This window comes from Apium graveolens, chromosome 8, assembly GCF_009905375.1.
Source record: "Apium graveolens cultivar Ventura chromosome 8, ASM990537v1, whole genome shotgun sequence".
NCBI lineage: Eukaryota > Viridiplantae > Streptophyta > Magnoliopsida > Apiales > Apiaceae > Apium > Apium graveolens.
Window position 1 is genome coordinate 253,757,116 of NC_133654.1, and position 16,869 is coordinate 253,773,984.

The window sequence follows — 16,869 nt, forward strand, 5'->3', positions numbered from 1 at the left end:
TATTATTTCAATAAAGTTTGTTTTTCTGTTACTTAATATATTAAAGTTCGATTTGATTGTATTATACACTGTATTTACCCCCTCTACAGTGTGTGTGACCTAACAGTACAACTCATACGATTCTACAGAACCAAAAGTATTTTACCCAAATAACCAAAACCAAAGCTCAAGTCGGAACGATTTCCGGCGTATCTAATATAATCGAAGGTTTTGGAAAAGCTAGTTTCGTCCTACCTAAAGGTACCCACATACACATTTCAAATGTATTATATTCTAGTAAGTCTACTAGAAATCTTCTTAGTTTTAAAGATATCCGACTTAACAATTTTCACATCGAAACTACCTCTGAGGCTGATAGAGAATATCTTCTTATTACTTCCGCTAATCCTAGCAACAAGAAAATCTTAGAAAAGTTCCACTCACTTTCCTCAGGATTATATATGATGAAAATTAGAACTATTGAGTCACACAATGTCATTGCTTCCAAACTCATAGATCCAAAATCTTTTACACTTTGGCATGAAAGATTAGGTCATCCTGGCGTCTCTATGATGCGTCGTATTATAGAGAATTCTACTGGTCATCCTCTTAAAGATTTTAAAGTTCTTTCAAACAATGACATTCCATGTTCAGCATGTTCTTTAGGAAAATTGATTACTCGACCATCCCCTACTAAAGTTCAGCTTGAAAGCCCAATTTTTTTAGAAAGGATCCAAGGCGACATATGTGGACCTATACACCCATCATCTGGCCCATTTAGGTATTTCATGGTATTAATCGATGCCTCAACTAGATGGTCTCATGTTTGTCTTCTCTCAACTCGTAATGATGCTTTTGCAAAATTACTTGCCCAAATAATCAAATTACGAGCTCAATTCCCAGATCATTGCATCAAGTCAATTCGTTTAGATAATGCCGACGAATCCACATCTGCAACTTTTGTCGACTATTGCATGTCTGTAGGAATCTCAGTTGAATTTATTCAATGACCAGAATTAGAAGGGGAAATATAGCTCGGAGACGTAGAACAAAAATTCGTTTATTTGCATCAAGCTTTCGAGGGGCTCATTCAAGACTTACTAGAACAATTACTCAACATGGAACATACTACAACCCCAGGTGGCGAAGAGCTGGTGATCCGGGCTGTTGAAAGCAAAACTACCTACATCTATTTGGGGTCACGCAATACTTCATGCTGCTAATATTATTAGGATTAGACCAACTTCCTACAACCAACATTCTCCGCTACAACTGGTACTTGGTCAAGTTCCTAATATTTCTCACTTCAAATTTTTTGGATGTGCTGTATATGTACCGATTGCTCCACCACAAAGATCGAAGATGGGAGCTCAAAGAAGAATAGGTATCTACGTTGGTTTTGATTCCATATCTATAATTAGATATCTGGAGCCTCTAACCAGAGACTTATTTACCGCAAGATATGCAGATTGTCATTTTGACGAGTCTATGTTTCCTCCCTTAGGGGGAGATAAACATTCAAATAAAGTTAATCCTGACATAACATGGAATGCGTCAGAATTATATTTTCTGGATCCACGTACCGGTCAATGCGAACTTGGAGTTAAAAGAATTATTCATATGCAAAATATCGCAAACCAAATGCCTGACGCATTTAACGATTCTAGAAATATAACTAAATCTCATATACCCGCAGTAAATACTCCAGCTATACCAATTCAAAAATCAGATACAAAAGAATTGGTTATAGAATCAAAGCCACGCCTGAAGCGTGGTAGACCGGTCGGTGCAAAAGATGTTGCACCACGAAAAAGAAAAATAAAGAAAATTGCCCCTGAAGTGGCACATGCTCCAGAAAAGGTAAATACCCCTGAAGTGGTATTATCTCCTGAAGAGATTTCAGTCCCTGAAGATACGGGATTAAACAATCATGAAATTTCAATAAATTATGTGCATGATATGAAATTATGGGATCGAAGTAAAGCCATAATTGATGATGTATTTATGTATTCCGCAGCATTGGATGTAGACATAAATTCTGATCCTGAACCACAAAGTGTGGATAAATGCCGTCGAAGAAAAGACTGGCCAAAATGGAAAGACGCAATCCAAACATAATTAAATTCACTGCGTAAAAGAGAAGTATTTGGACCTGTTGTCCAAACACCAATCGGTGTGAACCCTGTTAAAAATAAATGGGTATTCATAAGAAAATGAAATGAAAAGAATGAAATTATGAGATATAAAGCCCGACTTGTAGCACAGGGGTTTTCTCAAAGGCTTGACATTGATTATCAAGAGACATACTCGCCAGTGATGGATGGAATTACTTTTCGTTTTATATTAGGTATGGCATCTAAAGAAAAATTGGAAACACGTCTTATGGACGTCGTTATTGCATACCTGTACGGTTCACTTGATAGTGAAATTTTTATGAAAATCCCATAAGGGTTAAAAATGGACAAGTTCAAGAAACCTCATCATATATATTCCATTAAACTTCAACGATCATTGTATGGACTGAAACAGTCTGATCGTATGTGGTATAATAGACTTAGTCGTTATTTACAAAAGAATGGGTATATTAGTAATCAAATTTCTCCATGTGTTTTTATCAAAAAATCACAATCTGATTTTGTGATTATTGCTGTATATGTGGATGATTTAAACCTTGTAGGAACAGCTACAGAGGTTGATAAAGTTGTCATATACCTAAAGACAAAATTTGAAATGAAAGATCTTGGAAGGACAAAATATTGCCTTGGTATACAAGTCGAGCACTTGTCATCGGGAATTTTCCTCCACCAATCTACATATACAGAAAAGGTTTTGAACAGATTTTACATGGATAAATCTCATCCATTGACTACTCCAATTGTGGTTAGATCTTTAGAGCCTGATAAAGATATATTTCGACCACGAGAAGATGATGAAGAAGTTCTCGACCCTGAAATCCCATATCTTGGAGCAATTGGTGCACTTATGTATCTTGCAAATAATACAAGGCCAGATATTGCATTTGCTGTGAATTTATTGGCTAGATTTAGCTCTGCTCCGATGGACAGGCATTGGAATGGGATCAAGCATATATTTTGTTATTTTCGTGGAATAATTGATTTTGGGTTATTCTTCCCGAAAAACTCAACATCTCAGCTGATTGGATATGCAGACGCTGGATATTTGTCAGATCCTCATTTTGGCAAATCACAAACTGGATATGTGTTTACATATTGCGGTACAACCATTTCCTGGAAATCTACGAAGCAAACTATAGTGGCAACCTCAACAAATCACTCAGAACTCATTGCGATTCATGAAGCCAGTAGAGAATGTGTTTGGTTGCGGTCTATCATCAAGAATATTCAGGAATCATGTGGATTACAAGACATCACTAGAAATCCTACCGTTATATTTGAGGATAACACCGCATGCATTGATCAACTCAAGGAAGGATATATCAAAGGAGACAGAACGAAGCACATTTCACAAAAATTCTTCTACAGTCATGAACTTCAAAAGAATGGTGAAATTGATGTACAACAAATTCGGTCATGTGACAACCTTGCTGATTTATTCACGAAATCATTACCGAATTCAACATTTGGGAAGTTACGGCATAACATTGGAATGCGTCGACTCAAGGATTTGTTACAACAAAACTTCGAAGAATGATTAATTTTTTCCGAGGGGAGATTGTACTCTTTTTCCTTCGTCAAAGTTTTTATCCCATGGGGTTTTTCTTTGACAAGGTTTTAACGAGGCAGTCTATGATCCATTTTAAAATAACAATCAAAGGGGAGTGTTGTAAATTGATTGTAATTTTTAAACATTAAATAGTAAGGCTAGGCTTAAACTTGGAAATATTTGCATTGCATTAAATTCTATGTTACTTGTTTTGGCTATAAATAGCCTTCTTCGGAATGATGGAAAACACACTCAAGCAGTTTTCATCTCTCTAGTCTGCTCTCTTTCTCCCTTTCTGCTATATTTACTTTTACAGAGGTTCGATATAATACTGTTATAGCTAGTATTTTACAACATAACTGACATATTAAAGGCAAGTAATAATTGCTTTGTTTGTAATGGACTTGAAAACGCAAATAAATATCATGTTAGTAATAATTCCGTTGTTTGTAATGGACTTGAAAACGCAAATAAATATTATGTTTTTAAGTGATATAAAGGGCCATATTTCAACAAAAGTGAGATTTTGGGACATTTTCTTCAGGATTGTGATACTAACCTCTCTCTCTGTGATCTGCTAGCTTTCTCCTCGCTTCGGTTACTTCTCTGACTCTACTGCATACCTGAGGTTAGACCTGGCCACTTGTGCGGTCCGTGCGTGCCGGGCCGGGCCGCACACGGATTGAGCACTCGGTACATAGACACTGAACCGGCCCGCTGAATTACGAACCGGGCTCGGGCCGGGTTTGAACCGTTAAAACAGGACTCGTAACCGAACCGAACCGAACGAACCGAACCAATTCGCGGGCGAGCCGTGTGTGCGGGCTGTGCGGGTTGAATTCGCGAGTTGGGCGAGCCGTATGTGCGGGTTGGGCGAGCCGTGTGTGCGGGCTGCATAATTGAGATCCTGACTGGAAGCAATAATTCCTGAAAACTCGAGCAATAATTACTCGAAATTAGTAATCAATTAATAAAAAATAAATAATAAAATGTAACATTATTTTCTATTATGTCACATAATTTATTCAAAATATTATAGTTGTAATCAATTAATTTTATTATTTTAAATTTTTGGTTAAAAAGAGGACGGTACCTCTTATAAATTTTATTAATTTAAAAAAATTATAAATGATGTGAGAGGACTCCTCTCTCTCTAAAAAATGGAACAAACCGTATCAAACATTAAAAAATTACAAATCAAATGATATTAAAACTTAAAAAAAAATTACATTAAATATTTGTTCTAAAGTTGTTCGCTAGTTGAGGTTCCCGATTCGGATGAAGTATCCATTGTCATCCATGGCTCGTCGTCATCGTCGGAGTCTTCTTTTCTTCCTTGTTGTCTTTTATCGGCTTGATCCCAATCTTTTTTGCAAACTAAAATCTTTACAACGTCTGGCGCAAGACTGGATCTCTTATCATCTAACACTCTTCTGCCTGCACTAAAAGCGGACTCGGACGCAATTGTAGAAGCTGAGACAACTAAAATATCCTTTGCAATTTTTGCTAAAACCGGAAATTGTAACTCATGATTCTTCCACCATGTTAGTATATCAAAATCATCATTTAACTCATAACTATATGAAAAAAATTCGTGAACCATACTAGTGGCAGAAGAAGGTACGGTAGATGACTGGGAAATTCTACATTTTTGTTTTTTGGTTAGTATAGATGAAATGGTACTACTAAACCTACTAGAAGTATTACTACTCTTTGGTGGTATAGTACTTTGAGTTTTTGGAGCATACATATCTATAAGACGAAACAACAAATTTAAACAATATTAGTTACATATAAAACATGATTATATGAAACTCCTAACACAGCATAATAATGTTCTAACATATTTTCTAAACCTTCCTTCCTAACACCGGGATCAAGAAGACATGCAATACCATAAATATACGGAAATTCGGTAAAGTATTCGATCCATTTAATTTTCATATCCTTAATAATATCACTAAAATTATCATTTTCTTCGTATTCCTTTAAAGTAGTAACAATACTAACACATTCAATGATACAATGGTGTACATTTGGTTCATAAACATAAGAAAAAACTTTAGTAGCATGCGCAAAACAATAAAGTATATCACGTACAGTAGATGCTAATTCCCAATCTTCCTCGGTAATAATTCTTCCTTCGTATTGGTGAATTGGATCGTCGTTATATAAGATGGTAATAATGGGTTTATATTTAATTGCTTCAACAAGTAATTTATATGTCGAACTCCATCTTGTAGGACAATCGATACCCCATTTTTTCGGCCTTAGTCCATTTTATTTGTTGAATTCCTACTTGAGCCGTTAAGTTAACTATGTGAGCACAACATCTAATGTGTAAAAATACTCCATCTAAAACTAAAGGAATTTCGGTCCTAATATAATTAATACATTTGTTGTTATTAGCAGCATTATCTAAGGAAATTGTGAATACCTTGTTAAACAAATTAAATTTTTTAATTGTATCTAAAATTCTAGACATAATATTATAACCGGTGTGTGATTCGTCCATAACATCAAATGCAATAATTCGTTTTTGTAACATGTAATCGACACCAATCCAATGAACGGTAACACATATATAAGGCTCACCTTGACTCGAACTCCAACAATCACTAGTTAACGAAACCATACCATCAAATTCTCGAAAAAATTCAATTAATTGTGCTCTAGCGCATTGATATTGTGTTATTGTGTGCCGTTTTAGTGTGTTTCTAGGAATTTTTCTAAATGCCGGATTTATCGTAGTTTTCATCATATATTCTAAATTATCACTCTCACCGTGAGAAAATGGTAACTCGTCTAGTGTAACATAAGTAGCAAAACTTTCTATCATTCTATCTCTACTATAGGAAAAAGGCATACCTCCACCTCCCGTTGATGTCATAAAACCACCGAGTTGTGATTGTTGTGGACCTCTTCGTGCTTCTCCGCTTTCGTGACTCACCTTCGTAATAGAGTGAATATTCTCCAAATGTCGGCTTAGTGTTCCCGTGCCGGTCCCTCGAGCATAACTAAATGGTGGTTGTGGTCTACCATTTTGTACACAAATCAAACAATGTACTTTAAATCTATTCGGATTATCCGGCATAGCTTCTTTCGAAAAATATGTCCATACGTGCGATGATTGTCTCGAACTCGTAGCACCTACAGAAATTAAAAAACGAATAAAATTAAAAACGAATAAAAAAATTATAATCTATTAATAAAATTACAATAACCAATTAAAAAAATTACAATCATGAATTAAACGAATAAAAACGAATAGAAAATGAAATTACAACCATCAATTAAAAAAAAAATTACAAAACGAATAAACAATATATTATATATATAACACGAATAAAACTATAGAAGCTAATTAACTAGTAAGCTGAAAATGAAATGCTGAATTTCAGATTCAGTACACCACCAACAACAACTCCGTCCTCATCCTCAACCTCAAATCCTCAAGTTCATAGTTTTTCGGAAAATCAAACATCAAAAACACACAAAAACACGGAAAATAACATACCTTCTTCGATATTAAACGTGGATCCGGGTCGAAGCGGGAGCATCGAAGCGGATGAGGTTGAACCTTGAGAAGAAATGCTCCCTCTTCCCTGTTCCATTTTCTGTTATAAACGTGAATAGAATTATAAGAAGTATCCCTGTTATAACTTATAAATGCTCCCTCTTTGTTGTTGAATTGAAAATTGCGAATGGGTTATAAGAAGTCGGAGAAAGAAGTCGGAGAAACAGAAGTTGGAGGTCGGAGAAAGAAGTTGGAGGTCGGAGAAATTGAGATTGAGAGAGAGAACCAGAAATTGAGTTCGAAGAAATTGTGAATAAATTGCTGTTTATATGTATATATTTATAAGGAGATAAAAGTTGCCGTTGGAGGTGGAACAGGGAACGTTAACTTGCAGGTTAACGTTAACTGGAGTCTGGAGGAGTAACGTTAACTTGCAGGTTAACGTTGCAGTCACAGATTCACAGGCATGGCAGAAACAGCAGGAACAGAGGAGAAACGTTGGCGCGTGAACACAGTCGCGTGCGGGCCGTGCGGGCTCGTGCGGGCTGTGCGGGTTGAGTGGTCCGTGCGGCTCGTGCGGGCTTGGCTCGTGCGGGCTCGTGCGGTTCCGGGTTCATAAAATTACAATTCGTATTCGGTTCATGTAATTTAGCAAGTTGGGCGGGTTTGAACCGACCCGATTCGGTCCGAATTTTTTACGGTTTCCGTACGAACCGGTCCCGAATGTGCGGTTCAAACCCGCACATTTGGCCAGCTCAATCTGAGGTAATCTTTATGCCTATTTTATCTACTCTTTAGCACACATGGCTATTGAATCGATCATTTAAACATAGACAACGTTTGAATTTTATCTTAAACATTTTGATAACATTTTGTATGTATGTATGAATTGAATTTGTAGCTTAATTTCTGGCCCCATTCACCTCCACAACCATGTTTCCTTTACACAAACCCAGGACTTTGAGCCCTAAATTGTTAATATAGTGATGAGCACCAGGTGTTTGATGGTTTGCGTCAATGTGATAAAAATCCTGTACATGTGTAACTGCAGTACCCACTTTCGAGAAACGGTTTTGAGACATTCCCAGTATAGTTCTGATACTGTTACCTATATTTGTTTGAGATATTTCAATGTTTGTTCTGTTAGATCCATGTATATCAATGTATCGTTTGCAATATTGTCTTTGGAGCTACTCATCTATTGTATTGGAAGTGTCGGGAAGTGTAACCTCAAATATGGCCACTACCAGAGCTAGAGAAGAATTACGTTTGAATCATTTTAGACTTGCGTTTCAGTTATCGGCCACCTATCATTAATAAAAGCTTTCTTGACATTTAATTTAAGTATATAATACATGTTTCAAAACAATTTAGTGATATTTCTTTTATTTCCTTATCTGCCCACCTATATCACTTTGCGGTATGTTCTCTACCTCTCTGTACCATACTTTAAACCACATTTAGGATAGGGGAAAGTTAAATTTCTACTGGTGATATGTTCTTAATTTGTATGGAGTCCAAAGACCTGAAAGGCTGAATATAGGACCAGGAAAGTATCTAGTAAGAAAATAGGTATGAGATGTTGCTCCTGATCCCTTAATTCAGTTAAAGGCGTGTTGGTCCTACAACCACATAAATGTAAAAAATTATAATTGTACCAATAGATACTTATCTATAATAAAAATTAAACAATATGGGGCAGGGATCATAACATTCTACATTTTTTTATTGAAAGGGATCATGTTTAAATAACAGTCCTGGTGGAGAATCTGAGCTTCCCGGGGTACATCCCGTGTCCAGTAAATTTTCAGATTATCAACGTAATATTGAACTAATTAATATATGAAAAGTTGCATCATTTTGTTGCTAACCGTGAGCTTGTCTTTGGTTCAAATTAATTTTTAAGCTACGATGTTGAATAATATGTTATTTGTCTTTCCTCTATATGTAATTGTATTTATCTAAGTTTATAAATTGATACAAGTATTATAGTATATCTATTTAGTTCGAAGAAAAATTGATAAGTATTATATTGCATTAACTCTGACTGAACAGGTAATATTGATCAATAAGCATGAGGTGTCTTTGACCGGTGCATATGAATATTCAGATAATTAAGGAATTTTGGCTAAATCTATTTTGACCAAAATAGATTTAGCCAAAATTCCTTGATAAGCCAAAATCTATTTTGACCAAATAGGTACCTATTTGTATCATACACGAAAGATAAATACTTATATTTTTAGGCGAACCATCCGTATATCAACTCTTTTTACAGTTTGTAAAAAACTAAACTGAATCACATAATTATAGCGCAGAAGGTCTATTTGGGGAGGTCCAGTGTCCTATTTAGAATTAATAATATGTACTCTTGACTAATACAAAAAATAAATTGGACTCCCCTTCTGTCGCCAAGACAAAACATATTTATATCAGAACTCACAAGTATTAATTAGCTTAGATTTTTCACATTTGAACTTAACTCTATATTCTGCACCTAAATTCTATCTATCCTACCGCAAAGTCGCAAACATATAGTCTAAAATCAAATGGTCAGTTCTTAACTTGATCAGTTTTGATTATGATTTATTATGTCGAAACCTGAATGCTACTGAACTATGACATTGCTTGCAGAACAAAGTCAAACAGCTTTTATAATATTAGTAGTTCTCGAAATTCACATGAAACTTACATTGCGTATTTCGAGAACTACTAATATTATAAAAGCTGTTTGACTTTGTTCTGCAAGCAATGTCATAGTTACATTGCGTGTTCAAATCACTGCCAAGTCAAACAAATCCCATAACCCTTCAAATCTATTGCACACTAGGAAGCACGAGTGCGGGTGCGGAGATACGCAGTGCGGAGATATGCGAATATCGGCAAAATTAAAATTATGTGGATTCGGCAAATATTAAAATATTAAAATTATAAATTTGATATATAATTACAAATAAATTCGGCGAATTAACTTTCTATTGACAAAGTCAATTACAAATTATCTCAAATAAATCATCATATATTAACTAACTATTAATTTTATTAAAATTTATAACTTTTGCTCTAAAAAAAATCTAACAAAATAGTCAAACATGTGGGCTGAACCCATGTAACAGACGAACACAAACATCAGCCATATTATATATACTTACACGAATTACCTATACACACACACCGCGGATGAAGAAAGAGAGGAAAGAGAAACAACAAATCGATACATAGTTAAACAACAAGTCGATGTAAGTTTAAGTCTTATGCTTGATAATTAGGGTTCAAACTGATTTTGGGGGCATAATACTTGTTTGTTTGACAGAAAAATTACAAAAAATGGCCCTCTCGAATCCCCCTCCCCGTATACGCCGGGTGGTGCACCCGGTACGCACCCAGCCGCATCGCCGCACCCGGTGCGCGATGCGGCACCTAGGAGCTGCACCTGTACTACCCATATTACACACGATTTACTTATTATTTTTGAATTAATAGTGATTTGCTGTTGAATTTCTGTTTGGTTTTTATTCAATTACGATCCTTTGAATTTTCAATTTGGTACTCAAATTAGATGAACTGTAGTTCATGCGATTTTATTTCTTTAAAGACCTATGCATTTGATTCTTGTCGTTTAACTGCTCGATGGAAGTCCCTAGTGAAGTATGTAATGCTTATATTTTGAACACTTTAGGAAACAATGACAGTGGTGTCTAAGACTGAAGTTAACCTCCGTAGATTGCTTGCAGCTTCTCCTCACCAAGAAAACCAGGCAAAGCTTGTGCATGTAGGTATTCGCTTGACTCAGTTATTTTAAATGTGGAAGTAGTAATTGTTATCTTAGTTGCAGAGTAAAGAGGTCTAAATTCAAGATTTGAATTGCATTTACGTTGGTGAATTTTATAATGGTCATTGCAGTATGTTGCAACTTTAAGAGAATTGTTGGAGCAATTAACTGAGGAGAGAACTCCTGAAGGATTGCCGAGGTAATAATTAAATTCCAAATTGTCTGTTTTTCTAGTAATTAATGTTACTTGCCAGTATAGATTGTATTATGGAACATTGTAAGATTGAGTAGATTAATTGTCTAAGGTTTAAATTGACTCAGTCGGTGATCTGTACAAATCCATAATGGTCTGTTTTGAAACAAAGAATTCATTTAAAATGGTTGAATTGCTTCAAAATCCCTATTTGACAATCTAAGAAATTTGGATTTCACTCGATCCCTTTCCATCCAAGTATTATTTAGTTTATATCACCGTCCAAAATTGGATTTTGAAATCTTTACTTCTTTAAATTCGGCTTTGGCCATAAGTCTCCTGCAACTTTATAACCTTCCATTCTGCTACTTAATTCATCACCTCTAGTCATTCCTCCACTTTCACTGCCTCAGCACCTGAGCTGGTAATTGTATAGTTGTCACTGTGAAAGTGTTCTTAAAGTACCCAAGCAGCCAAGCTAACTAGGTGTTTTTGGCAGAAGATTGACACAATATGTGTTACCAACACAATATGTGTTACCAACGCAATATGCTAACATGTTTTGTTGTTAGAACATTTTGAACGTCAGTTTTTTAGAAAAGAATTTGTTTATGACAAGTATTTGAGATAAATATCAATGGAACTGGATGAATTTATCAATTTTTCCAGTGGATTAAAGTATTTATGAAATTGGAACGTGATGTATGTATGTATGTCCAATTTTGTGTGATCTTCGAGCAGGTTATCGAAGACAAAGGTGAATGAATATTCAGAAAAGATCGAAGCAGTCGCTGCCAAATTAGCTACGCCTGTGGTGAGTGGATACTCCAGTTTCCCATAATATATGGAGGTTCTTCGACACTATTTTTAAGCAGGCTTGAAGTTGCAAGCATATTCTTTGTAGTCTACTCTTTTAAATCCTTAAATAAATTGCAAAAATCTACAGTAAAGCATAGTCGGGTATGAATGTTTATTTAAGAGAAGTTACGGTGGTGTAGTGTGCCTTTGGTGAACTTCAATTTTGAATTAGCATTCTCACAACTAATTTCAGTTATGTGCACAACCTAGGCCAAGTATTTCTTTAGTGATTGTGTGCAAATGGCGTTGTGTGTGTGTGTATAGAGATTCATGTTGCATAGATTTGATTGGGTATTCAGTTAATACGTTTTGTTTCTCACCCTTGGTTTGACTAAATTATAGTTAAGACAGGGTGATATCTAGTGTGAGGATTTGGTGAGATCCTGAGCTGTTTTACAGCTGTTTTTGGTGTTTTTGTATATAATAAGAAGTAAACAAGCAATAACAGAGAAGTAGAGATGATAATAAGCAGAAATAGAGTGAGATTAGAGAGAATAGAGCAGATCTGAGATAGAGAATAGAGAATAGAGATAAATTGCAGAGAAAGATAGAAACTAGAGAGAAAAATAGAGAGAATCAGTTAGAGGAGAGAGAGAGTGGTGGAAATCATGTTCCTTTTCATATATTTCAACATAATGGAAATGTAGCCATACAACTGGTATTTATACTACTAAAAGACAAGGAATACCCTTAAGCAGGGATATGACTCTAATTACTACTTATACTACTGCTATTACTATTGTCCAGCCTTATTACTACTACTACAGTACTACAACTGACATCTAGTCAGACCAACTGTTCGTGTCCAGGTAGATTTTTGATCATGCTCAAGACACGGGCTAATAAATAGTACTTATTCACATGCGTGTCACCTTATCTTATTAGAAGCCCAACCACACTAGTCCAGCTTTAAAATGTTTGTATAAATAAAACCGAGCTAGCTTTTTTTTTTCTTCAGACTCAAAGGTCTTGATTAGTTAAAGCTGTCCTGACGTGAATTTGGTTAGGTGGTTCTTTACTTAACGCCGAGCTCAATAATTTACATAATTTAACATACCTTGGACTTGCTTGATCCAACAAGTTAAATGCAAGTTATACGAGGAATTCTTGCGACTAGTAGTCAACTAATCAAAGTTTAAGTTCTAAACTGTAGCTTTACTTTCAATAACTGAACACAGACAGACACATTATATGTGTTCGTTGCATTATTATTGGGATCACTGGAACTGAGTTGGAAGAATTTAGTTCAAGTATTTTAAGTACCATTAAATGCAACCACTAATTGGATAATTTTAATAATATACCCCTCCTGTTGCGTTTTAGAGTCATATGTTCCTACCCGAGTTGCTGAAATTGTTTATTCAGTTTAATTGAAGTATCTGCTGTGTGCAAGTTTTATTCACATGTTTCAGCTTGCATATGTTTGATGCTTATTTTATGTCCTTTATCATTATTTATTAATAGACAGTTCTGGTTAATTGCAAATAATTATCCCTTTGGCCAAATTCAGGCTCATACGGAAATAGCTCAAGATCCTATCACAGAGACTTCTTCATGTGAAAGTTCTCCTAAAAGTGATGGGAATAATATTCTTGACTCTCAAGGTTCTCAAGGTCTGAGGAGAAGATCTTCAAGTGTCAAGGAAAGATCTCATGATAATGTTGTTACTGATCAATCAGGGCCTGTAAAGCTGGACACTGCTGCACAGACACATATTGCAAAGCATAGGTATTTATTAAATTTCCCTTAAGAATTATTCTGATTATACAAAGTAGAGAAAAGAGGGACAAATTGGGGTTGCTTTTATGTTAGAAATGTCTTTTAGGATTTAGTTAAATACTTTGTGACTTAGTATAGGTTAATGCCCTAGCTGCCGGTAGCTGCTGCACAAGTAACTATAATTATGATTTAAATCGACGGAGATGATTTCCTTTTACGAAGTTGTAATCTTCATTTGGGCCATCAAAGTGCAGTGCCATTTTTTTTTGAAAGATTCATTTATTCAAATTGAGCTTTTAATGATGGTTGATTTAATTTCAACAAGTAGCAGTATAGAGCTTGTAATCTTTTTATTTTTATTTTTATTTTTATTTTTCTTTAAAATTTATTGTCTTTATAGGAAGCTTCAGGAAGATCTGACAGATGAGATGGTTGTATTGGCACGTCAACTTAAAGAGAGTAGTCAAATGATGAGCCAGTCGCTGAAGAATACTGAGAAAGTAAGACAGTACTGTCCCATGCGTCTTTGTGTAATTCGAACTTGATACCTTAAGTTCTTCAATTATAAAAACTCATTTCTATGCTTAAAAGTTATAGATGTCTAGGAAAAGATTTCAGGGATTTGGGTAAAGGCGATTGGCTATTAGTTATATTCATTTAACAAACCAACTAATATCTGATTAGAGAAGTTGATGTGTGCTCTACACTTGATAAGCGTTCTCAAGATTCAGACTGTGGTTGTTAGGAGAGAGAATTCTTTATAGTCTATTTTCCTTAATCATCAGTGTTGCAATTCATCCATTAATATTATTTCTGCATCCCTTCATGTAAATATGTTTATCAATTTACGATGTATTGAAAATTGTGCACCCTTGATTTGTACTTGCAATGTTTCTCAGTGATTGGATGTTATATGGCTGCAGATACTTGACTCCACAGAAAAGGCTGTTGAGCATAGCTTGGCAAGCACCGGTCATGCAAATACCCGAGCAATGGAGGTGTACTCCCATAGTTTCAAGACTACATGCTTCACATGGCTTGCGATCTTTGCAATGACTTGCATTTTCATTATGGTAGTGCTCCTTATCCGTGTCACATAATGCAGGAAGGAAATTAGCTTATTGACACAGGGTGATAATTAAGAACATTTCACAGAAGACGATAACAAATCTCAGGTTGTTAGTTGTAAATTTAAGTGGATCTTCATGGGGTCTTTCTCCAACTCACGAAAAGAACATATATGAATTACCGCAATGGCTCAAAGTACTGAAACCTGGCTCAGATTGCACTTTTATTTATATTCAAAGCGGCCCTCAGGCTAAAATCTCAGTTGAAAGCTACAATTAAGGATTACAACAGAAGCTCAGGATTCCATTTATCGATATAATTGTAGAAGATAAATTTTCTAATCCATGAAGCTGAAGATTCACTCTGTTAATAGAAGGTGTCAGCGTGTTAACAGTTTTAGAAGGCCAACACAGATTTTCTTTTGTAATTTTTATAAGTTCGCATAGAATAGAATTTGAATGTAAGACTTCGAAACTTATATGAAAATTTAAGGTAATTCTTTTTTGTTTCAAAGCACACAACTCATTATCTCCTGTAAGGCATTATTCAGTTTATATCCAAAAAGTTCAAACAAACATGGAAAAAAAATGAGCTTCTCTAACAAAAAAGACTTTGAAAAATGAGCTAACGACGACGGCCCTGCACTCAATATTTTCTGGGAAGGAAAATAAGACCAGAAATTTAATTTCCCTTCACTATATTCGGACGACAACCTTTTGTGGACAAAATTTGAGGGGTATCCGCCAGGCTCAACACAGTATTGTAAAAATCGGGAATCGGGGAAGATCGGTCGAGCTACCGATTTAGAATTAATTGAAAATCGGGGATTAATCGCAGTAAACGTGATAACACGAGATATTTCTCCACTCTTTGCCATCTCTACAGCAACTCTTCCTCAAATTTTTCAATCAGCTCAGATGGTACCTATGTCTAATCGTCTACATCTTCGCGCCTGTGCTAGCGGACTGACGGACTGGTCAGTTGCTTCGAATTATGATAAGCTAGCCATTTTCATAACTGGAGCATGGTCTGGAAAAGACCATGGTGGAGTTGTTGCTGCATGTGGGGTGATGATGAATATAGTCTCAACAGCTTCAGACCTAATGCAGGTACATGATTTGTTACAATTATAATATACTTCATTTCTTTCCACATAACATTGATACTGAATTTGATTTTTGAAAAATTTCCATGTTTGTGAGCCAAGTCACTGGGACTGCAATGTGGTGTGTTATCGGTCCTTGTGTGTTTTGGCTTTTTTACAAGGCCTATGACGATATAAGGACAATACACTCCAGCTATCTAGTACCTTATGCACTTGTTTACAGAAACATGGCAATTTTAGGTGTAGAGAGATTTTCTTCATTACCGAAAAACTGCCTAAATCTCTGCTACATATTCTTGGCTGGAACAATCATTGTGAATGTTGTTCGAGATGTCGTTCCAAGAACATGGACTGAGTATATTCCACTTCCAGTGGCACTAGCTATTTCATTCTATCTAGGAGCATACTTTGCCATTGACATGTTTGTTGGATGTTTGATTCTTTTCATCTGGGAGAAGATGGACAAAGCTCCTGCTGATACATATGGCACCTCGGTGGCATCAGGGTTGATTGTTGGAGACGGAATATGGACATTGCCAAGTACAATAGCTAGCTTTGTCTGGGGCACAGCCTCCGTTTGCATGAAGTTTTTATCAAGGTGCATAAATGCCGAGGTTGATAAGTTCTTCAAGACATAAATGCATCTTCATGGTTTACTTTAGAGATTTCAGTTTCTTATGCAGTTTTACTTCCCCAACTCATTTAGCTATTCATGTCGATATTTCCAGTAAGGGATGCAAAGATAATGTAGAAGAAATTTTGTATGTAGTAGTTTTTTGGAATTTTGATAAGCAAGTACATTAGAAATTGTTGAATTAGGTAAACATACATTGTTTATCTTTACATGATGAATGTAGTAGTATGTTATAGCAAAAATTTGGTAACGGATCATTTCGGGTCAAGAACGGGCCAATTGAAATCGAATTGGGGTAAAAGGATGAAGGATTAGGTTTAGGCCGCAACGCATGAGGGGA

General features: G+C 35.6%; 1 protein-coding gene and 1 pseudogene across 2 annotated transcripts; both read left to right on the plus strand.

Moving 5' to 3' along the window:
• The first annotated feature begins 4,182 nt into the window (after positions 1 to 4,182).
• LOC141678730 (uncharacterized) lies at positions 4,183 to 15,303 on the plus strand. Of its 2 annotated transcripts, none has more exons than XM_074485101.1 (7): positions 4,183 to 4,291; positions 10,860 to 10,952; positions 11,084 to 11,151; positions 11,887 to 11,959; positions 13,514 to 13,731; positions 14,123 to 14,222; positions 14,646 to 15,303. In XM_074485101.1, the coding sequence occupies exons 2-7, from the start codon at positions 10,866 to 10,868 to the stop codon at positions 14,820 to 14,822; spliced, it is 723 nt and encodes a 240-aa protein (XP_074341202.1). In that variant the 5' UTR covers positions 4,183 to 4,291; positions 10,860 to 10,865; the 3' UTR covers positions 14,823 to 15,303. The 2 variants fall into 2 exon arrangements, with proteins under 2 accessions (XP_074341202.1, XP_074341201.1); XM_074485100.1 differs by lacking the exon at positions 4,183 to 4,291 and adding an exon at positions 10,281 to 10,419.
• On the plus strand, positions 14,976 to 16,592 carry LOC141680666 (putative metal-nicotianamine transporter YSL14; annotated as a pseudogene).
• Positions 16,593 to 16,869: the final 277 nt, after the last annotated feature.